Genomic DNA, 24,464 nt, shown 5'->3' with positions numbered 1-24,464 from the left:
GCCCAAGGAAGCAACAGATGCACACTGCTAAAAACCCACTAGCTAGACTCCTGCTTCCAGCCCTTAGGCCTCGAGGCAGGGTGTCCTGCTGTGTTCCTTGGGCTCACTCTGAGTTTCTCCTCATTTCTCTTAGCAACTGGAGTATTTACTACCACAAAGTCAAGAATTCCCTCTGCCCAAGCATGGAAGGACGCAATGACTGCAGTGTACATCCAGTGTAACAATCCCCAGATGTTTCCGTGTCTCCAGCCCCTGCACACATCCCCATGTCTTGGAGGAAGGAGGGAAGCTGAGGAAAATGATGAGCTGGGTTGACTTGAGGCAATTTGAAGGTCAGGCTAATTTCTTCCAGCTGCCATGACAAATTACCACAAACAGGAGTGCTTAAGCCAATGGGAATGTGTTTTTGCAGGTCTGGAGGCCAGAAGTCTGAAGTCAAGACTGTAGAAGAACCTTGACCCCCTGAAAGGTCCACGGCAGAGTCCTCCCTTCCCACTTCCTAACTAATGGTTGGGATTGCCGGCAATCTGTGGCCAGCTGTGGCTTGCAGCTGCACCTCGTCTCTGTCTCTGTCATCACCTAACCGCTTTCTCTGTATCTCTGAGCCCCAATTTACCTCGCTATATAAGTATATCTGTCAATGGATTAGGGTCCGCCCTAAATCATGATGGCCAACTAAACTGATGACATCTGCAAAAATCTTGTTTCCAAATTAACTCATATCCAGAGGTATCTTTTCAAGGATAAGGTATCTTTTGGAGAAGACAGTCTATCCCCCAAAAAAGGGTATGGGGATTTTGCTATTGTTTTCCTACCAGTTCAGATCTCTTCAGACCATATAGGGCTGGCTGTACCAGTGCCCACTAAAGAACTTTAAGCAAGTATATTCCAGAGTTACAGATCTCTTCTCTAGAAACTGTATGCACTCCATCTCCCAGAGTTTGATGACCTAGGACACTGTCCTAGGGTCTGATGTGGAAAAGACAAGAAAGCCACCTCAGACTCTTCTCCAAACAAATGATTTATGCTTCCAATTTGCCAACAGCAAAGTAAACTTTTCTGGATAATTTAATGTAATTTAGGAGTCAAGAAAATCAATCTCTTATTATTATGGTTGTTGTTTCTGTTCAAAAGTGAAATGACTGTGTATAACTGGGAAGATGTAATTACATAGAATCAGACTTTGTTTACAAAGGCTTCTGGCAAAAATGTGGAACCTTACTTGAAGTTCCGAGTTCGAGCACACCAGGGATGGGGGGGCCTGAAGGAAAAACCGCGTGAGGTGAGCTATGTGACATCACCCTCCAAGGCTCAGGTTACAGGTGCACCTAGGACCCTGATTGTGGAGGGTTACCCAGAGTTCTCCTGAATCACCATGGAGACAGCTGGACTCAGGAGGGATGCTCCTTTGGAATTTGTCTGGAACCTTCCCAGAAGACAGTAAGTAAGCATTCAGAGAAGGACACCGGAGCCACCATATCTTTGTGCTCACTTCTCTCTCTGGAGCCATCTAGTGTGACTCCTTCTAGTGTGACTCCTTCTAGTGTGACTCCTTCTAGTGTGACTCACTTCTCTCTCTGGAGCCATCTAGTGTGACTCCTTCTAGTGTGACTCCTTCTAGTGTGACTCACTTCTTTCTCTGGAGCCATCTAGTGTGACTCCTTCTAGTGTGACTCCTTCTAGTGTGACTCACTTCTCTCTCTGGAGCCATCTAGCGTGACCCCTCTCCCACTGTCATGAACTCTTGGGTTCATGCTACATCTTTCTGTAGCTTTCCAACTCAATGACACATACTATGTCACAGCTAAGGGGGATTTCTTGGGTATCACGCTTTCCATAATAAATGACAAGTGCTAGCCGAATGTTATGCTTACAATAAGAATTCCTGTCCAATTTCTCAGCTGTTACCCCCATCATATTATGATTTTGTTACACTATAACCTGCAGATAAAGTTCAATATTCATTAAATGAAATAAGTGGCTGTTGTGGAATATTCCTTTACACGGTGTGAAAATGTGTTGCTATGATTGGTTTAATAAAAAAGCGAAACAGCCAATAGCTAGGCAGGAGGTATAAGGCAGGACTTCTGGACAGAGAGAGCTCTGGGAAGAAGAAAGCAGAGCCACCAGCAGACGCAGAAGGAACAGACGTGCAGGAGAGGAAAAAGCCAGCCACGGTGGCAGCTTCAGTGGCTGCAAATCCAGGGATGAGTGGCCATCTTGTGATCTTGTGGCCTGAGTTGGAGACCAGCTGAAGCGTCTATCTAATTATTCTTTATCAACAAAAACTCAGGAGTCAGATATTGGGGTCAGAGCCTGAATGGTTAGAGAGGTGGTGGAACAGTGACCAGTGGCCTCCTCTCACTCTCTTTCCTCAATCCAAAAGGTCAAGACCCTCGCTAAGCCCACCCTACTACTTCCTGTGTCTCTCTGTTCTCAGTCCTCTAAAAACCTCTGTGGTTAATTCTGGTAAGCTAGTAGCTAGCTCCGTCCTCTAATTAAAAGCAAGATTTATTGGTAGCCTCGGGAGCATCAGAATGCTATGAAAATATCACACATTAAGTAGTCACCATCTTTGGCTGTTGCCCAAATGTATTGAAGGCTTATGGTTTCTACTCATGCTATGAATGGACTATTCCACTCTCTTTTAACAATTTTATTGACATGGGATGGTCAATGTAAGGCATTCATGAAAAATGGCTATATTTATTCCCCAAGCCATCAAAATTGAGTTCATGTGATTTTTGTATTAATCTACTTACATTCATTTGCATGCCATTAAAACAATTTAATTTCAGTATTTGAAAGTGAATTCAGGAAACCCATGGTGCTTATGTTCAGCACTCATGGAAGGGTAATTAATGCAAGTGACCATCATGTACACTTCACCAACATGCTATGCAAGAGAGTGAAGATGCATGTGAAGCGGTGGGCAGTCTCCTGGGAGATGCTCTATTCTATTTCCCCTGGGTTATTGCAGTGTGAGAAGTAGGAACACACGGTATATGCTGCAGTCAAACATTAAGCTTCATCATTCAAACCCAGACCTCCAGTTATTCCGTAGGCCTGACCGAAATCCTGCCTCTGTGAGCCTCTGATGCCCAGGGTGGGCGAGCATGACTACCCAGTGGCTGTCCTCCAGAGTGAGCCTGTGATTCATTATACATAGGTAGCATTTCCTGTCCCCCTCAGCTCTCTGTGAGTGTAGTCTAGTCCAGACTCTGCTATCACTGACCTTCCCATGACGTGTATCACTGTGACAATTGGGGTTTGAATGTGAAAAGACACCCACAGACTCACGAGTTTAAACACTTGGTTCACAGCAGGTGGTGCTCCTTGGGGACATCCCAGAACCTTTGGGAACGTTGCCTGGTTGGCAGAAGTGAGTCACTGTGGGGCAGGCCTTTGGGGGATGCAGCCCAGCCTGGCAGCTGATGCTATTCGCTGATTGCTGCCTACTGTTGGATGCCCAGCTGCCTTACCACACAGCCAACACTGGACAGAACCCCTCCCGTAGGCACGCCTTCCCGGCCACAGTGCCTGCATTTGTTCCTGGAAGGTAATTTGTCACAGTGATGAAGAAAGTAACTCAAAAGGTGACGGAAGCTACTTCTTGACCTTGTCTGTCCAGTCTCCTCATGTGGGAATCTACGATCCCAAAAGACTAGTAATTACAAGTGCCAGTCGGGGTGCACAGAAAGTCATAGATGACTGGTGGAAAGGTGAAGTGGAGAAGGCAATTCAGAAAACAGTGGGGAAGTTCCTCAGAAGTTTAACATAAAGTTGTCATATAATATTAGTTATATTCCTGAGGTAACAAAAATATATGAACACAAAACATGTATATGAATATTCAGATCTGTGTTGTTTATTTCTAAACAGTGAGGAAAAATAACATGCTGGCCAATAGATGGATAAATAAATAAAAATAGTATCTATCCATATAATGGGATGTTATTTATAGATGAATGAAGTATGGATTCAATCCACAACCTTTAAAAATTGTGTTTAGTGAATGGAGCTATACACCAAAGTATGTTCATAAAATATCCCAAATTGACAAAGTTGTTGGCACAGAAAGCAGCTTAATGTTTGACAGTATGTTGGTTGGTTTTGTGTCAACTTGACACAAGACAGAGTCGTTTTGGAAGAGGGATTTCAATTAAGAAAATGCTTTGGTAAGATTGGCCTATAGGCAAATCCGTTGGGCTTTTTCTTGATTAATGAGTGATGTGGGAGGACCCAGCCCACTGTGATGATGTTGCCACCCCTAGGCAGGTGGCTCTGAGATGTGTAAGCAGGCATGGTGAACAAGGCAGGAAGCAGCAGCCCCTCCCCTTCTACTTCAGTTTCTGTCTCCAGGTTCCTGCCTTGTGTTCCTGCTCTACTTACCCCAGGGATGAACTACTAGCTGAAAGTAGAAAGTTAAACAAACCCTTTCCTCCTTGTTGCTTTTGTTCAAGGTGTTTTACCACGACCTTAACGGAAACAGGAAGGGGTAGGGAATGGATGCTAAGCACTGATGGCTGTGGAACTGCGGTGGCAAGCCTGGCTGTACAGCACTGTGAATACCCGAAAAGCTACTGCCCTGTGCACTTCAAACAGACGAGTGGTACGGTGAGTGAGTGCACTCTCAATAACTTATTATATTCTTAAAAGTTAGTGTTTTGTGAAAAGGAGAGTCCTCACAAGTCCCTGCCCTCAGCTGAGGAGCTGTTGGCTTCTAGGGGTGGGAGAGTCAGTGTTGGCCAAAGGCGTGGCCCCTGTGACCCATCAAACACAGTCCAGTAGACGACCCACACCCGTGAGTATATGGGCAGCCCAACTGGTCTCAGGGTTAAAAACATAGAAAAGAAAAAGGAGATTGTGAATGTTGGAGAGGTAGGGGAGTTCGGGTAGTTTGGGAGGAGTTGAGCCGGCATAGGCAGTGGTTAGGATTAAAGTACATGGTATGCATGTATGAAATTCTCAAAAAATTAACAAAATATTGCATTTTAAAAAAGAAAAATTAATATGCTGGATGCATTTGAAATTGAGTTGCTTACCCAGTTCTCTCTTTCCCTTCTGTGATGGTTTGAAAGAAAATGGCCCACAAAGGGTGTGGCTCTCTCCATTAGACATTTTTCTTTATAAGAGTTGCTGTGGTCATGTTGTCTCTTTACAGCTATAAAAACCCTAACTAAGATAGGTTCCCACCCTCCTTTTTGCCTCCCTCCCTTTCTCCTCTCTCCTCTCTTCTTTCCTTCCTTCTTTCCTTCCTTTCTTCCTTCTTTCCTTCCTTCCTTCCTTCCTCCCATCTAAGTTATAAACCTGTGATAGAATACATTTAGTCCATGAATTATGGTGTAATGATATTGTCAACTGGGAGATAAGAAGAGACAGCAAGCCAAATGTGAAAATTTCACTTAACTGAAGCAACCCCAGACAAGAAAGAGAGAGTATCAGAAGTTTACGTCTCCCTGTTGACATTTATTCTTTTCATTTAAAATATAAACATTCAAGGCATTGTACTGATGCTATTTTATGATTTCTAAACAAGACATATTCTCCTTAGCGTAAACTTGAGACCAAGTTTCAAATGTTTAATAACCAGTGGACATTGGTTATGCCCTCCTTTTCTGTAGTGAATAATTTATAGTCGCTGACTTTGGTAAAAAAAAAAAAAACAAATCACACTTGGAAATCTCTTGACATTTACACAAACTTGAAACAGTTAGAAAATTCCACAAAAGAGCTGTGTGTCTTGAACAATGTCCAAGTTGGTTTGATAGCACCATTGGGATTTTTAGAACCACGAGGAATGGCAGAAGCTGACTTCGTTATTGCTCTTTCCTCCACAAGTTTCTTCTTCCCCAAGAGCCTTCGGACTCTGCCTCCCTCATTGGGTTTTGGAGGGATGGAAGCTTGACCCCCAAAGGGGTTGGTCAGTGGCCAATGTCAGCTGATGATTCCTGGAGAAACTGACTAATTATGAAATGGGTCTCTGGGGATTCAGATGTCCCAGGAATGAATTAAAACCCACATCTCCTTCGGAAAGCCCCAACTTTCATTATTATGACTTACAAGTGTTGTCTGAGGCCCTACCCTGTGACTCTGGAAGGGTTTACAAGGTACTATCTGTGGCTAAACGCAGATCAAATATGGGTTTCTAAAGTCATTTTAAAAGTGAAGAGAATTGGGCCTTTATAATTTAAGACTCTTCTAGGCTTGTGAGAATTCCCTGGACCTATGGTAGTTTACAGTTAGGTCTTTACAACTTAATTAAATTGGATTCTGGAGATGAGACATATGGGCAGAGAAAGTAGCCCTTAGTCTCGTCTCTAATTTGAAGACCATCCCTCTCATTTCGCTGTGGTAGGTCCGCTCGGTTATCTCCCTCCTGGGATCAGCAGTCAAGTCTCAGCAAACTTCAGGAGGATGGATGGATGTTCATATTCCCAGGACATCTTACTTTTACAGACACATTCCTTTTAGAATGTCTAAGCTATAGTGCTGTGAACACACTGTGTCTCATCGCACCTCAGAGGCTAAGCAGGGTTAGGAGTGGGTGGGGAAAATAATCAGACTTTAAAGCAGAACAAATTTCAGCCAACTAATTATGCCATCAGAATATATGCATTAGTTTCGGGCAAAGAATGTTTTTCCTAAATTTTGTTATTTGACCTCTACTCAAGATTCCTTTGGTATCTCATTCTCATGTAAGTGTATTCAACATTACTTACTGAGAAATTATACTTTATCAGACAGAGATCTGAAAATTGGTTATATAACTTAAGGGTTTTTAAGGATGAGTGAAGGAAAGAACAGAACAGACCAAGAAAGAAAAATGCAACATTGTGTACAATCTTATTATCCCCTCTTGATTTTAATGATTCACTTTTAATTTAATCACTTGACTGTCTCTCAGAAAGCCCTTCTTCTGTAGAGGAAGTCAAGCCCCGCTTCCTGGAATTCAACAAAACACCATTCTTTGTGGGGGGGGGGGAGTGAGAAAACTTTGAACAATAGATGTCTGTTTCCACGGCTTGTATCAGTGTTCTGAAAGTACTAATTTGCTCTCAACCACACAACAAAGGCTGATTCGCCTCCTTCCCAATTGATTCCATGGTTTGTTGGAGCTTTAAAAACACATTACATAAATCCTTAGAAGTCTTTTGTGAGGCTAAACGCACCAGTTTTCAGCGGTGATCTTTTGCTCTGCACTATCTTCAGCAAACCCGGGAGCTGTTTTGTCAAGGCGAGCACCAGACAAAGGCTTCCTCCTCCTGAGCTCTGACGTTCTGTCTTTTCCCAAGGCAGTGTCACTTAGTGAATCATCTGCTGTCAGTTCACTTTGGATCCTAAGCAATAAGATGTACAACCTCCATTGTTACATCCTCAACTTACAGTGGGGTCACACCCCAATAGAACCACCATGTACCGGAAATATTATTTAGTCAAAATGAATTTAATACCCCATCCTACAGAACCTCATAGTGTGGCAACACACAGTGCTCTCAGGTACGGTGTGTTTACACCCAGGATCACGTGGCTGGGTGGGAGTGGTGGTTCACTGCCGCTTCTGGCTAGCCTTGTGAGACAGTGTCGTATTGCCTAATACTAGGCTGAGAAAATGCTCAAGATCAAAATTCAGATTGCGTTCTATTGAAGGTGTCTTGCTGCCTCACCATAAAAAAGGAAAAAAAAATCCAAGTTGGGTGGTGGTGGCGCACGCCTTTAATCCCAGCCCTTGGGAGGCAGAGGCAGGCAGATTTCTGCCAGTTGGAGGCCAGCCTGGTCTATGGGGTGAGTCCCAGGACAGGCTCCAAAACTACACAGTGTAATTCTGACTTGAAAAAGCAAAGCAAAACAAACAAAAAGAAAGAAAGAAAGAAAGAAAGAAAGAAAGAAAGAAAGAAAGAAAGAAAGAAAAAAGAAAAAGGTGAAACTCATAAGTTTAACTATCATATGTAGAGGACTGTATGTGTGCCTCTAATTGTTTAAAAATTAAATCAACTCTTTTTACATTTGTCTTTTGGACTCCTGAAATATGAAGTTGCATTTGATATATCACCATTCCTAGCCGTGAGTTACGATTTCTAATGTTCATACTATTATCGCTGAGCCAGCTCTTCCTTCCTAAGCGCATGCTGACATATCAGGTGTTTACCTGCTTTCCACCCCGACCCCGGAGCTAAAGGGTTGCAGTGTCTGCGGGAAATAGGTGGTCAGAGTCAGATCAGAGATTGTGTATGAAGTCTCACGGAACCCTGCAAGGTTGCACTCAGTGAAACTGAGAAGCTATTGTGTTCATAGATTTTGAGAGAGGAAATCATGGCTTCCACCGGTTCCATGAGTTGTCTAGTGTTTAGATACCCCCAATTGGTTGATCAGTGATCTCTACTGGCCTATGTGCTTTCTGAGATGGTGTTATAAAAACACCATGCACCATGGCAGAAACAGACAGCATGTATTGCTTTCCTGTAGCTAGACCTCCTCTTTCTGGAATAGAGAAGACAGTGCAGAATTTTGGCTGCAGATCCCCAAATATGAGCCCTTGGATGTAGACTAAACCCAGAGGGCCTGATTGACAGGGCAAGGCACGATGTGGGACCCAGGATGACTACAGGATATCCATTTAAAGTTTGGCTGTTGCTGGGACAGACATCGCTATCTTCCGTAGGATGTGCAAAGAAAGGAGAAAACTGAATAGTGATAAGAATGAAAAGGTAAAAATGTCAAACTTAGGTAAAATAGTTTAAGAAATTTTTTATGTGTACATAATCATCCAAGAATGATGTATTTATAACTTTAATGGCCTTGATTGTGTTAATAAGCTATTATTGATAAAGAAAATGAAAACTGTCCCATGCTGGTGGCAGGCCTCACTGCAGCAGTGTTTTGGAATGAGTAATCCGACCAGCTATACAAAGCATAAGAGGAGAATCAAGACCAGGGCACAGCGGTTCAGTGAAACAGATGGAGCTGAGCTGGTCTGACCCTTCAGCATGCACACCACCCTGGACCAGGACCCGTTGTTGGGCAGTGGGGTGATGCCTGCTACATTGCACATAATGTTGTAGACGTCCACAGATCTGATCGGAGCAGCTCTGAAGTTGGACTTGAAATCTAAAAGGCAAAAACAGACAAGCAGGTGATCATGATTGGTTACTCAGAAAAAGGAAAGTTGACTCAAGGATGGAGAAACTCTGCCCAGGCTCCAGGAAAGTCAGCTCCCTCCCTGTGCCTAAGTGATTCTAAAAGAGGAAGCATCTGTGGACAGTTGTAGGCCGTAAAGGAACAAAACTTGTTTTTGGAATATTTGTTTACACTGTAAAGATGTGTCTCTGCTAAGGCACCTTCTGATTGGTTTAATGAAGAGCTAAATGACCAATAGCTATGTGGGGAGGATATGTGGGACTTCTAGAGAGAGAGAGGAAGAGGAGGAGCAATTACAGGAGACACCACTGAGATGCAGAACAAGACAGACACACAGAATGGGAGAGAGGTAAAAGCCATGTGGTAGAATGTAGGTTAATAAAAATATGAATGAATTTAAGTTCTAAGAGCTAATAGGACAAGCCTAATCTAAGGTCGAGCTTTCAAAATTCATAGTAAGTCTCCATGTTATTATTTGGGAGCTGCCCCCCCTCCAAAAAAAAACCTGTGTACACTCTTCTATCGGATATAGAGATGAGACCCTTCAGAAGACAAGTTAGCAGACAGGCTTCTTTGTGACTAAGTTTCCTATACTTCTGTTACAATGAAGCATTCCTGAAAAAGGGAGACAGGCCAGCTAAGGCGCTCCATTTCCTTAGAGCATTGGAAAGCCAGTGTGGTCAAAGAAGTCAGACTGCTTTGCTGTTCTTTGAAAACATCATGGCTATCTACTGGGACTTCTGGCTAGCTGGGGCTAGTACCTACGGTGCTTTCCAGAGCACCTATGGCAACTTGAGACTGTCTCTCTCTGCCTGCCACACCAAAGTCACAGTTCTCTATGGCTCATGAAGCCTTCTGGGAACTGACAGTAATATTCTCAATAAATTTATAGAATTTACTATGTATGGGAGCCTTTTGGAAACTGATGAAGTAATTTAGCCTTAGGGAAAATGAGCTAACTGGTATTGGAGTTGAGATTTCAGGGGAGACTTCAAGTGACCTCTGGAGGTCAGGGCATTGTGCCTCTCCCCAGATCCTGTGCAGGCAGAGGGCAGTAAACACAGGTGTGTAAAACAGAGGCTGATCATGCAGAGCGCTGTTCTCCAGGGGCACAAAAGGTGATGTTCCAAGCAGTTGGACCAGTGTGCCTGTTACTTCCCCATGGGACAGGTAATGAAGATGGAGCCCTATTCCTTTAGACCCATGGCTTTCAACCTTCCTAATGCTGCAACCAGTTAATACAGTTCCTCATGTTGTGGTGTCTCCTGACCATGAAATTACTTTCATTGCTACTTCATAAATGCAATTTTCCTACTGTTGTTAATTTTAATGTAAAATCTGTGGTTTCCTATGGTCTTAGGTGACCCCTGCGGAAGGGTCATTTGACCTCCAAAGGGGTCACGAACCATAGGTAGAGAACCACTGCATTAGACAGCGATAATCTGAATACAACATAAAGGAGCAACTTTGCGTTTAGGCCCCAAACAAAATGTCTAACGAAATATCCCAAGCTATGCTAAGGTTGAGTTCAGGGTTGAGTTTTGATCCATGAACAGAGGCCTGTGCTTTTAATATCCATCTTAGATTTTTAAAGGAGAAACGGGACCTGAGATTCCTGACTTTCTATTTCAGAAAACAATCATTTCATGTGCTCTGCTAAATGATCAGATACACTAAAATTTAAAAGGCACAAACAACATATCAGAATCTTCTGGAAGTACAGTACTGATGCCAATTATGCCCCTGAAATTATAATTATGGAAGAAAGTTATAGACAGAAGCCCCTGGCACCCAGTGTGTGAGATCTAGGGGAATTTTTCAAGAAATGGGTTTTGCTAACTTTGGAGAATTAAGTTGAATTCAGTGTGAAGAGGTACCAGCGCTCTACAGGGCGTTGGAAATAGCACCTAAATCATAATGTCAGACATAACAGCCATTATTATTAATAAATAAGCACAGTAAGTGGCAGCAAGAAAAAAATAGGGTTGAAAAATTATAACCTTATAAATGGCTTAGCAGGTTCATTTTCTTGTGAGGAAGGGAGACTAAGGGTCTGAATTGCTTCAAAGTAAAACTAGTTTTAAAAAATGAGAACTTAAAGAAGCGCAGGAAAATGCAAAGGAGGCCTCTCCCAATGTCAAGGCGAATTATATAATAGGATGAGGTGGTGGTGACACCTCATGATCACATGACAGCACATGAACCCACCACAGCCTGCAGGATCAATGGAAAGACTGTCCAAGGGTCATGGGAGCAGCTTTCTTCTTTCCTGCTGCTGTGCCATGTGACCTGGATGTGAAGGTCACACTGTTCTCCACATGAGGCCAAATCACCATCCGGTGGTGTGTGTGTGTGGGGGGAGATGTGAGGGGTCCTTCTCTGCCTTTCAAAAATCTGTGTTTCAAAGACAAAAAGAACAGTGGAGATGAAGTCCTGACAGAGTCCCAGGGAGGATGATCATATTTGAAATCTGACTGAGAAGGCAAAATTGTGCCCAATGCCTCTGCCTGTTCAGCAGGACAACACCGATTTTTTGATCTAGTCGGACTTTTGAGCTCAAGTCAAAGACATGCAAACTTTTAGAAAATTCCCTGGTAGATGACCAACACCTCGTCTGATCTGGAAGTCTTTCACCAAGTTCCACAAGCTCAAGATGATGCTTTGAACCTAGATTTGAATCTAAATTATTCCCACAGGCTTATACATGGGCATTACATTTGGGTATAAAAGGCTCCGTAGGCCCAGCCACCTTCTACCTTCATCTGTAGCCCTGAGAGGGGCTTGCAGGGTTGTGCCCACTTGCCGATTCCTGCTCCTGCAATCTCAGTTCTCCTGGACAGGACCAGGTAGCTGAAATTAGAAACTGGGATTAACCACAGAGAGGCTGTCTTCAGAATTATTTTCCTTTTTCTCTGATGGGCCAGACTTGCTGGCTTGGAAGGCTGGTATCTGGGCAGCCGCAATGATGCCCAGCTTCCTCCCTAAGGAAGAAGTACAGTGAATCAGTAGGTATGCACCTTTATCTGCAAGTGCAGCTAGATACCTATTAAAGGGCTCGCTCTGAAATATTCTTCTGAGCAAACAGTCGGTGTGTAAAGCTATTTAATCTTTCATGAGAATTGAAGCCTGGAATGCGATGGTTTGCAAGGCTCTCAAGAAAACATTTTGCAATTAGCTCAGCCCATTTTCTTCCGGGGTTGTCTTTCTGTCTGTGAAATACTGAGGGCTTTCCATTTGAAAGGAGCTGATGACAGAGGCGTCTGCTAATGGACAAAACATCCCTGGTGGATTTAACTCTAAGTTAGCACCAGGCTGGGCATTTCATTTAGAACTCTTGATGTGGGGATAGAGCTACTTATGCTTTAAAACACACACGAGACTTGCTTATATACAGTCCAACAGACAACTGTTCGGCATTCTTTACCTTACTTCCCTCTTCTGGGGAAGAAAGTGCTGACATTTTTGACTGAAAATCCTTATGATTGACATTCTCCGTGACCTTGGAATGTCTTCTTTCTGATCTACAACAGACCTCAACATAGTCCTGAAAGCTCTGTTCTTAATTCCTCTTGCACTGAAATTTTGCAAGTTCTGAGCTTGGCCAACAGGGAGCTCTCCTAACTTTCATTGGCCAATGACAATGTACTCAGACATCCTCTGGTCTCTTGGACCTGTGTTAGGAACTCAGCCAGCTCTCTATAAATGTTTGCTGTCACTGATTCTGAGGCTGACTTTGGGATTTGAGAATCAAATGTGGGGTCACATGGAGGTCACCAATAGCTTTCCCCCCCAAATTCAGACGCTTAACAGCTTGGTGTGTGTGTGTGTGTGTGTGTGTGTGTGTGTGTGTGTGTGTGTGTGTGTGTGATAAGTGGAATAAACAGAGACAGGCACAATAAGAAGGGTGAATTGACATGGCTGGTCTCGCTACTTGGATGAGAAGAGCAGAGCTCACATGATTTAGCATAAGGTTGGAAACAAAAGAGTGGATTTTCTTGAGTAGATACACTTTGATCAGCACACAGAAATGAGCCTTTGGAATACAGACATCAGAGGGAGAATGTTCAATAAAGGAGTGGACAGTAGTGGAAAGGATGGCTGTGAACTGGCCACCTGATGCCTGCTAGCTGTTGGAGAGACTGCTCCCTTCTTCCTCACCCCTGGATGCCTTTTTCTGAGGCATGGATCTGGCCATATGCTCGTTAGACTACTTGGTAAGTTTTTCCATTGTACAGCTTCATAGTGCCATACCAATCAAGTCAAGTGGCCAAAGAGACTCTCCCCATCTGTCTTTTCTTCCAGACCCTTGGAATATAATCTGATCAAGGAAAGATCAGCAAATTTACTTCTATATAAATATCTCTCCTTATTCTGGCTCATTTTCAAAGTCAATGTCAAGGTCATTTCTGAGCCTGCCCTTGAATCCATCCTAGTTTCTAGCTGGACTCTAACTGGACCCCTCAGGTGTGGATATTCTAGACAAAGCAGGGCTATTGCTGGGAAGCAATAGCATCAACCTTGAGACTGACAGTTGCCAGCAAATTGGTGTGTTTGATAAGCCTTTCTAGACATTAGATAGCTGTGAAAAAAACGTCTCGATGAATTAAGTAACAAATGAATCACAGACATGTGGAATACATTTTCGGCACTATACTCAGGATTTAAAATTTACAAGGAAAAGTATTTGGCCACAGTTGCCAAACCAAAGAAGCATCTGAAAGGAAGCCAGCCAAAGATGTTGCATGGAGAGCGGCTGGATCTGCTTAGCGTGGCTCATAAAGAGGGTCCATAAAGGAACCTCTCCAACTTTGTAGGAGTGTGGTTAGTCCCTATTAGAGCTGCTTCCTTGGAATGCTGCCTACCAGGTCCGAAGGCCAGGAAGATGCCTCTCATGTCCATGAGCTCGTTGTCGTATCCATGCCATCCACGTTGCCAGCCTTCCCGCTTGCCACTGCTGTTCACCCAGAACGGAAGCGTCTCTCGATTCTGAAGTCAAGAAAGGCAACGGTATCATATCGCTCCTGGACAATTACAACCAGTTGGGCAAACTGATGCCAGTGTGGAGATTTCCTCGCTAATATCTCTGAGGCCGGGATCATCCAGCTTCAGCTAGACCGCTTCCTACTTCAGGTAGCTCTGACCCTTGGCAGCGTCCTAGATTCCTGACCATCTCTGGTTAAGATGAATCGCATGGTGTAATGAGGTTTGGACCACTAAACACAGCTAGAGATAGAAGGGATGTTAGAAAGTGTCTGTGGTATGAAAGCCGATTTGTTCTTTATCCCAGGTTCCTGTCAGAGAGCTCCTAAGACCCTCGGAATTTCCTGGACTGCAGAAGGGACTTTTGTTGTCCTTCATGAGTGCCTTCCTCCCATACTAGAGTCTATGCAAAGATGGCCACTGGACTGGGGGACTAACTAGCCTCAGGAGAGGGTGGTCACCTAAGGAACAAACCTCCTGATTAGAAGGTTTGCGCATTAGTTCCTGTTCCCCAACCACTGAAGAGAGAGTGAGGTTGCTGGCTTTTGAGTTCCGTGATGTAGCCAATAAAAAATCTCATTTCCACAAAATGACGCCCCGGATTCGACCCTGCCAAGCATGGTTCAGACACCTTCCAAGGAATAAAAGTGCTATGCCCCCCACTTCCCACCCATATGTGTCTCCTTGGCTGTAATTACAAACACAGCACTTCTCTGAGTCCTGGGAAGCCAGAGGGTGAGAACCCTAGCCTAACAAGGTATAGGTGTTGGTAGCCTGGGGACCTAGTCCTTGCACCTGGTAAATGCGTGGAGTCTTGCAGGACTAAACCCTTTATCCTGTGATGTCTGCTGTAACTCCAGGCATTGGTATGGGGCATAAAATTGAATGTTCGGGTACCGAGATATTAAAGGAGTGTTATAAAATATGATGTGTATAGAATCACCTCATTTTGTAGCAAAGCAACCAACGCCCTGTGGGGTCCACTCAGCCCATCCAAGTGCCCCTTCCACAACACACACCATGACATTCTTCTTCCAGCCCTCCCCTCAGGGACAACACTATACTCAGTGCCCCCTGCTCTCTGTTTTTAGCCATTTGCCTCCACAAGTCTCCATCAGGGAAAGGGTGTCAGGGCCACCATTTCTGGGTCATTTTAGAGACTGTATTTTCTGGGGTTCCAGAGGCTCAGGTTATGTTGAAAAAGGAGCTTAAAGCTTTTGTGGGTCCCGAAGAGCCCGCAGCCTGTTGAACACAACTCTAGCCATTTGTTGTGGACAGACCTTGTGCTTTTGACAGTCATATCACCTTCCTGGTGAGAATTCATCACGGCAAGTGTTCCAATGCAGGCACGGAACCAAAACAGCACAATAACCAGCCACTTCTAGATTGCGTCCCGAAGCTAATGGTATCATGTGTGTACTGAGTCAAGCAGCACACCCAGGGCCGATCCTGCTGCTCACCATCATCGTGTATGGAAATCCTATCTTTTATCATTTGTAATTAAAAGCACTAAGGCACACAGAGGTTAAATGAAAGTCTCAGCATCACACAGCTACTAAGAGGTAGTGCCAGGACTGGAGGGCAAGTCTGTCTTCTTTGTCGTTCTACACATTCTACCATCCCAAAGCCACAGTGCTTCTGGTGAAACTGGACTGTGAAGTGTCTTCTCATGTCTTAGGTCTTTACCCACCATGTGGGGTAGAGAGAGGAGAGTCTGGACTTGGGTTGACTATGGAGTTGAAGTTAGTTTTCTGCTCTCTGATCCCAAGTAAAAGTCTGTCCCTTCTCTGAACTCCACTTTCCTTGTTAGATGGAGGGATGCTCAACTCTCACCTTGTGGAATTTGGGATTCTAAGATGACTATGTGTTAAGTATTTGGCACACAATAGGTGCTCAGCAAATGGCTGGTCTGGCCACCAGATGCCACTAGCTATGGGGCGGGGCGCTCTGGTTCTGAGGTTGAAGGTTCTTCTGCGTCTGTAGCCACAGCACATTGCATCCTCATCACCGTCACCCCGTAAATCGCTCCTGAGCTTTTCTGCTTCTTAAAGGACACTTTATTTTTATTGACTCTCTGCTTCCCAGGCTTTCCATCATGCCTCGACCCTCCTCCTTCAGCTGTGGCTTGTGTTCTTCCCGTGGACATGCTTTTACCTCGACCCTCCTCCTCCAGCTGTGGTTGTGTTCTTCCCGTGGACATGCTTTTACCTCGACCCTCCTCCTCCAGCTGTGGCCTGTGTTCTTCCCGTGGACATGCTTTTACCGCATCGCCAGCTTTTCATGCTGCCTTTCGTGTTTCGTTTGCTAGCCGGCTGGAGTGAGGATCACAACACTTTCCAATTTAGCTTCATCAGCTAGCTTAATCTGTTGCTTTTCCCACTTTCTGTCTCCAAGATAGCAAGGCTGGAAGCCCTAAGTGGAACGATTTGATTCTTCAAGTCTCACTTCTGAGGAGTCCTGTAGTATGTCTGTTGCCCACAGCCAAGGGAAAGACAGACAGCCTAACTTAAAAACTAGACTCGGCAAGGCTACCATTTCTTGTTGCACAAATCTGAAGGTAATTGGGGAATTGTCCAATCACAGATGAATCACTATTTTTTATTAAAGTGACAAGTTGTCTCAGAGAGGAGAAAAAAACAAAAAAATTATTTTTACCCATATAAATAATAATAAAGTGATCATGTAAGGAAGAGCTAATTCTTTTAAAGAACGTGGGTGGACCAGGTGACATGTAAATACACCTTTGATTTAAAAGTGATTTTTGGGAATCCTTGTGTTGTGCATGCATCCTCTTCCCGCTGCACACATGGAACTATGCCCACAGTTCTCTGAGTTCGGAATCCGAAATGGCAGCTTCGGGGGTCTTCTGGCTCCTAATTGAGAAGCTGACCCTAGCTGGACCCCTACGGTGGACTGCCACACAGCGCCACCTAGTGACGTGCTGGGGAGGTAACCAGATCATAGAGATCTGGCCAAAGGTGAGAAAGGCGTGTGTGTGTGTGTGTGTGTGTGTGTGTGTGTGTGTGTGTGTGTGTGTGTGTCACATGGCTGCAGGAGAGGTGACTACAATGAGGAGGCTGCAGCAAGGAGCCAATCAAGAGGAGCAGATATCCTATAGCTCCTCCTCCATGTCAGGACCTGGGGGACACTGCTGATGTAAGGCCTGACCCTCAGGAGGCTGTCTTGTCCCCTCATGTGGGGACAAGACTAGATGAAAGTGACAGCCATAGCACACAGTCATAGGGCTTTCTACTCTCGCCTAGGGAAGGGCCAACCCAGCAAGGTCACCAGCTGTCCCAGCTTGCTGCCATGGGGGCTCCAGAGAGTCAAGACTTCAGTTTTAAAACTGGACCAGCCGCAGGCAAACCAGAACAAGTTGCTGGCTCTGCATTTAACACTGTGTAGAATTCAATGATCTTCACACCGTGTGATCTCCCCAGCATTCCTGGCACCTCCCAAGCCCCTGCCGTGCACGTGGGTTGATGCAATGAACAGGAAGGCTCCACTCACCACTCAACAAGCTGATCATTCCCAGTGGGAAGGAACTAGAAGCTGACGGTAATACAAGGGAACCCTAGGAAGAATGGGTGAGGGTTTTGGGTTTGGACTTGGCTTCTTCCCCTGGTGTCTGTGTTCTGCTTCCAGCCTACCGCCACAACACCTATGATGCGCCAGACTTTTATTTGGGATGCCAGAGGGAAAATGACAAGATTTGCAGTTCAGGGCTTTGTTTCAACCATCCTTGGCACTAATAAGGAAAAGCGGCGTTCAAGTCAGAACCTGTAGGTGAGGTTTGCTCAGGCTGTGCTGGGGACTGTTGCTTTAAACCCCACCACGCAGGACTCCTTGGTTTTAGTCTGCAGTGAAAGCGTGGCTAGAGACCAGGCTGGGAGTGGGGGTGGAGGTGGGAGGAGAGGCGCAAGGCTGGGGAAAGGAGGAAGCAGCCTGAGCAGCGTGGATTTGTCATTTCCTGTTTGCACACAGGCAGAGCTCTTGTTCTGTTGGACTCATTTTACTCACCTGCCATTGTGTCTTTGGTGTACATTAGGACGTCTGGTTCTCACCTGTGCACTCCCTTTTCTCTTGACTGACTTCTGAGTCTCAGGGAAAGGCACCTCTGAGGAGGCAGGGAGGCAGAGGGTGAGCAGCTGAGAGGGTAACATCTGGCCTCTGTGTCCCACCCCGAATCACAGACTGACTTCTGATGACTGGGACGAATGCTCTCTCTGGCCAGAGGGCCTGGAGCAGGGCCTCACTGTGTCCTCCTCCTGGTGGATGCTCCTTTGGAGGTCACGGCTGTGGTGGCCAACTTTAGAAGGGAACACTCACTGTCCCTCCTGGTAGCTCAGAAGCCGGGCTGGGCATCGACTACCCTGAGCACGCCCTACATTCCACTCTTGGACGATGTATTCTGTAGGTCCAGGTTCATCAGGGCTTGATCTTCCCCTTGCTGGAGCATGGGACCCCCTGGAAACCATTCATCCAGCATCCTTAATCGGTAATTCATCATTTACTGAAGATAGGCTTTGTTCCTGCGACCATCCCAAGGTCAGATCATGTGTTTTCCATGTGGCTCTGGGTACAGCTTGAGAAACCCTTCCCAGAAAGGTCACAAAGCTTCAGGGATGGCATGATCAAGCATAAAACTGGCTTTGACCTAATGGGATAGCTGGGCAGCCAGCTTTCTCCAACTGGGCCCTGTTCTCGTTGACTAGTGCCTGAGGAGCCCTGGTTGCTCTGCGTTAACCATCTTCCCTCTCCCACTGTTGCTGCGATTTGGATTCAGATCTGGAAAATCCCCGAAGGCCCATGTGTTAAAGGCTTTCTTTCCAGCCAGTGGTACCATAGGCAAGCGATAGAACCTTTAAGAGGTGGGCTCTAGGAAGAGGAAGTTGGATCTTTGGAAGGTTGCCTTTGAAGGTAGTATTTGAACCTTGGCCCCTTCCTTCTCTCTGCTTCACTAGGACCATAAGGCGGATGGTTCTCCCCTGCCATGCGCTCCTACCGCAGTATGATGATGGGCTGGCCCCAAACAGGATCAATTGATCATGGAACCGGGAGCCAAAGTCAATCTTTTTGTCTTTTCTAACTGATTAACTCGGTTATTCTGCCACAGTAACAGAAAGCAGACTAACAAAACCACGAAGAGTATAATTTTTTTTTCCTCCTCAAGTTATTTCAAAAAAAAATATCTCTGTGCGGGATGGGGTGGGAGGATGTTATAGAAATGTAAACAAAATACATAAAATGCGGAACTACTTAAGATGCCTTAGAACTCTAATTAAAAAATTAACGTGCTATCATTTCCCTGCTTCGAGCTTTTCACAGGTACCTTCCTCTTCGGCAAAAAGAGGGCAACTATAGAGTTACAATGTGTCCTCTCAGGATGAGAAGGAGGAGCAACAATGTCCCCGTCGTGGGAGGCACTGCTGGGAAGGCCTGCGAGCTGAGAGCACATGGAGAGTCTCGGATCTGTTTGGGGGTTGAGAAGGAGTTCGTTGTCTCCTATCCACCATGTGTTCTGCCGCGGTGTTCTTTCGGCCTCCAACCGAAAGCATTTCTTCCTGAAAGAGGGTGGCTCGGAAGACTCTCAAGATGCTACCTATGCTTCCATGGCTGAGAACCTCAGAGAGTCGGAGGATTCACTAGAGATTGCTTACAGAAGCAGGTGATGGTTGCTGGGTCAGAGGAGATTCTGGTGGGGTGGGGGGCACAGTTGTCTCTGGGTCATCCAGGGAGCTCCAGGGACCCAGTGTCTGTGAGTCGTGACTCAAACTGGGGTAGGCTTTCCAGGCATGCAGCTGCCTTGAGTCACCAGGGCTATATAACAGGTGACCCATGCTGTGTCAGAACCACCAGTAACCTCGCTGGTTCATGGAATTATTGCTCTGGTCTGTTATCAGTGCCTGCTTAAGATAAAGAGGCATTTGTGTGCGTGCATATGACAAAAGGACACACAGGCCCGTTTGCTTAGCTTGTGTATCACTGCTTTTTAAAAGTGTTGGGCAGGATGCCTTCCTGTTTCAGGACCCTAGGAGTGCCTGGAGAGTAGTGGTCTTAAACTTGGGTATGTGTTCACCAAGTGGCACTCCCAAGAGATATCCTAACAGTTGCTCGGCTTCTGTGTTGACAGGACTTAACTACTCAGCCTTGGTCCCCCAGCCTGACCTTGGAGAGTTTCCTGCTGCACGCAGGCAGCTTGATCCTTGACATGGAAAATGCCAGACTGCATAGTGACAGGAATGAAGAGAAGCCGGGGCAGAGTGGAGAGGAACACTAAGTGGACCAGGGATTGCTTGCTCTCGCCCTCTCTCTCTCTCTCTCTCTCTCTCTCTCTCTCTTCTGGGATCACATTTGTTGAATCCTTTTGAGAGGAGGTAGTGAGGATGTCTGTACTCCCAGACAGCTTCCACATGTGACCCCAGTCACTGTGGAGAGCAAGCTGTTTCTAGCATTTCACAGCTGTCTTCCTGAAGCTCCGTTAGTTGGGCCTGGACAATCCACTCTAGCTGCCAGAACCTCTCAGAAATCACGCTTCCCAGATTGTCTTGATTTCCTCAAATATTCTGGAGCTAGGCCTCCCTGCCAGTCAGCCACAGGCTTTAGAACTGAGCCTGACACTGGACTTCAAAGCAAGTCTTTCCTCCGTAGACAGATATTGGCCTCCTGCAGATGTCTGGGCCTGTGCTTGCCCCGCTGGTTTTAACCGACACTGGAATCCGAATGATCAGCACGAGGCACCTTGCTTCACCGTCCTTTTCCAGGCTCTTGCTCCATCTTGTTTGTCTTCAGCTCAGTTGACACCTTTCTGGACAGGCCACAGACATTGGCCCTTGAAAGCTGGCTGGGGATTATGTGTTCTGGCATGTCCTGCTCAAGCTGGGGCTCACTAAAGCTAGCTTCGCCGCTCATAGTTTTAATCACCTTTCTCAGCTGAACTCTTTTCTAGGGCTGGGAGGAATTAGCTGAATTCTCGACTTAGCCCTCCTTTCCTTGGTAATTGTTTGCCAACCAAGAAGTGAATAGTCTTGGAGTAAACAATGCAACAGTCTAGGTATTTATGAATCTGTCCAAGCCACCCATATATACTGTGACTCTACTACACCATAGTACATACCCTTCCTGGGTGGGGGCCAAGCTCAAAAGACCTTATTAAAGACCCATTCTCTAGAAACCTCTACTCTAGACAAGAGAGTCCAGACGCAGGCAAATTCGTGCCCAGCAGAATGATTTCAGGTCTTAGGAAAGGCCCAAATGAGGATAATTAGGATCAAGTAAGTGTATCAAGGGAGAGGGGGTCATCACTGGCCTTTGAAGGACAGGAAGGACGTTGGAAGAGTTAGGACAACCCAGAGATCCTGTTCACTACTCATGGGCGCTGATTGAAGGTCCTAGGAATGGCTTAATTCAAGATAGTCATTGAGGTTATCACTGTTGTTGACCAAAAATTTTAAAATGAAAAGTCCTTGCTATATTTACAATGTGAAAAATATTAACTGGCTTAATGTCCCGGGATGTTACTGCAACCTTTTCTGTGCGTAGCTGGAGGCTCACTTAGCTCCTTCAAGACCCTGGCGCGTCAAAGAAAGATTATGATCACAGTTTTTTCCCACCCTTGGTATTGCTAGTTCAAGGTCTATGAGATGAGCTCATCATTTCCGCATCTGCAAGAAAATGAATGGAACTGGAAATCACGTTTAGTGAAATAAGCCAGGAGCAGAAAGGCAAGCAGATAGTGTTTTCTCTCATGGGCGGAGCCTAGATTCTTTAGAACGTGGGAACACATCTGTAATGGCACGCTGGTTGACCCCGATGACAAGCATGCTTAAATGATCTTCGGTTCCCTCTCTAGACTGCATCAGGCAGCTGGGGACTCCTGGGGGCTCCTGGGTGGAATTAGCACGTTATACATTTCATGGCCTGAGAAGGCACTAAGTAAACATTTGTGGAGTTTGTTAGGCTGAGATTATTCAGATCCAGGGGCTTCATGGTTGAGAGTGCAAGAACAGACATGGGTTTGGTGGAAACGGCTCTGGGTTATTTCCTGTGTCGTTCTAACTGTCCCACGCCAGGGATATTTGGTAGTACTGGATGTATCTATTCAGGGCCCTGGGATGGCATCGGACATTGTGACACCCCAGTCTGTCTGCTCTGTGGCCAAGCACCTGTTGAAGGAGGAGGTGGCAATATGGCTGCCCGAGAATCCCAGAAGACCATGCGTGAAGGCCGAATTGCTCAGGGCTCTGATGCTCTGTGGGAGAGTGTGACCTCATCCCCTAAGAGAAAGAAATAACACCCACGAATTTTTGTTTTCCTAGAGAAACTGGACAGCTCTTAGGGAGAGAGAGGGGATGAGCCATGAGTCAAGAACCCTACTTCCTGTCCTGAGGAACCGACACTGGCTGGGAGGACCATGGGCCTTGACCTTATTGGTGACTCATTTTCCTCTGTCTCTTTAGTCCTTTGGAAACGTCAACGCCTTCAGATTTCCGCTGGCTGAGGACGGGAGGTCAGATGAAGGACAGATAGTGGGAACGAGCTTGTATTGTAAACCATATGGAGCGGAAGTGACTTAAGAAGTCATCCAGCACCTGGGTCGCTCTGGATCTTGGTCCAATTCCTGTGACGAATTGAGTCTGTCTCTCTGTCTTTTCAGTGACAGCTCTCTAGACGACGGTGAGAAGAAATGAACTCTCTCTCAGCTGTTCTCTTCTTTCTGTGAGAGCTTTAGTGAGAGGCGGGGCTTCCAGGGCAGCGGCCTGTCCAGCAACAAAGCCATCTAGATCCTTTGTGGTTGTGGGGTAGTGTCTGTGGGAACTGTGGCACGAGGAAGCCCTGGGGTTCTCTTTTATCAGCTGCTAGTGAGCATCAACTTGTCCTCACTCAGATGTTCTTCTAATCACGTCAAAACCAGAACACAGATTACCTTGCCGTCAGAGTGAGACCTGGTGAGACTGCACTCAGGGTTGAACCTTTGTGCCGATATGGAGTGTAACCCCGTCTGTAAGGTCACAACACACATCTTGGACAGCTGGGCAGGTTACAGGGCCAAACATGACATCTTTTTCTTCTGACTTGGAGAGAAATTGGCAAATGGAAATGTGAGTGATGAGTAGTTCTGGTCCTGAGTGGACACGGGGATGAAGAATGCAGTTTTCAGGGGACTAGAGGCAGGAGAGGATAATAGGCAGTCCAGAGCTGCAGAGGAAAGGCCACAGAGGTTCAAAAGACGCCTGTTTTCAGGACTTTGCAGAGAACGACTCCTCGGCGTTAGAGTAGAATCAGCACTTGAGATTTTTTTCATATGATATCCAGAAAATAAAAAGGTGTACGCCCCAGAATAGGAGTAAAGTGATCACAGTGCTCAGATCAAAACGTGAGTGAAGGAGATACCCCAGTTCCTCTCAGGTAGACAGTGACAACTTCCTAGAGAAACACGCGCTCATGTATGATAGACACCATAGACAATACGAGGAAGATAGATTGTGCTCAGCAGCCCTGAGATAAACCCGTGTTCTACTGTCTGTCCCCGTGTGTCACTCCAGGACCAACAGTACCCACAATCCAAACTGAGGGTAGCCAATTAGTTCAAGACTTTTCTTAGTTGTTATTACTGACCAATGCTCATTTTTCCCCGGATATATTTATTGTTTGATAAAAAGGTTAAATAGTTTTAAGTACACATCATACAAACATTGGGAAAGCAGTCATTCAAAATGCATGGTGCAGGCGTGACCAACAAGAACTGGTGAGCACATTTCCCTGTTCCGTGCGGAGCGACCTCTCTTTAACGCCACAGGTCTCCTTAACAATTACAGCTTCTCTTGGTTGTAGCACGAAACTTTCCAGTGCTCTCCTTTCCCTCCAAACTGTACATTTTGTATTTCTTTCTGCACTTTGCTTTTTGTCATTACAGACTTATATAAATATCAGAAACAATGAAGAGAGAAAGAGAAAGAGAGAGAGAGAGAGAGAGAGAGAGAGAGAGAGAGAGAGAGAGAACTAGTGTGCAGTTCCATAATAATTAGGTCAACATGGCAGGTCAACACACATCTTTCAGATGTTAATTTTATATTTTCATGTACGATTTATCTTACTCTTATTTCTGTCTTTACTTATTCTAGAGATTTTATTTATTTTCTCCTTTGACAATGTGTTATGTACACAATGCATTCTGGTTACTCTTGCCCCCACCATCTCTTATCTCCTACCCATCCTGATTTCTTTTCATTTCTTTCTTTCTTCTTCTTCTTCTTCTTCTTCTTCTTCTTCTTCTTCTTCTTCTTCTTCTTCTTCTTCTTCTTCTTCTTCTTCTTCTTCTTCTTCTTCTTTAAGATAACTTTTTG

At 45.4% G+C, this 24,464-nt stretch overlaps 1 protein-coding gene across 3 annotated transcripts in view; it reads right to left on the bottom strand.

Moving 5' to 3' along the window:
* Positions 1-5,562: 5,562 nt before the first annotated feature.
* The window catches only part of Enpp6 (ectonucleotide pyrophosphatase/phosphodiesterase 6), a 99,254-nt gene continuing 80,352 nt past the window's right edge, over positions 5,563-24,464 (bottom strand). For 2 of the 3 annotated variants that reach the window (XM_075986730.1, XM_075986733.1), the window contains 2 exons: positions 14,001-14,124; positions 5,563-9,108 (listed from right to left, as the gene is read on the bottom strand). In XM_075986730.1, the coding sequence (XP_075842845.1) occupies positions 8,903-9,108; positions 14,001-14,124 (330 nt within the window). In that variant the 3' untranslated portion in view covers positions 5,563-8,902. The remainder of the gene's footprint in view (positions 9,109-14,000; positions 14,125-24,464) is intronic. The other variant, XM_075986731.1, reaches the window with a different exon arrangement.

The sequence above is a fragment of the Microtus pennsylvanicus genome, chromosome 9 (assembly GCF_037038515.1).
Source record: "Microtus pennsylvanicus isolate mMicPen1 chromosome 9, mMicPen1.hap1, whole genome shotgun sequence".
Classification (NCBI taxonomy): domain Eukaryota; kingdom Metazoa; phylum Chordata; class Mammalia; order Rodentia; family Cricetidae; genus Microtus; species Microtus pennsylvanicus.
The sequence above is the reverse complement of the archived record's forward strand: the minus strand, read 5'-3'. Positions and strand labels throughout refer to the sequence as shown.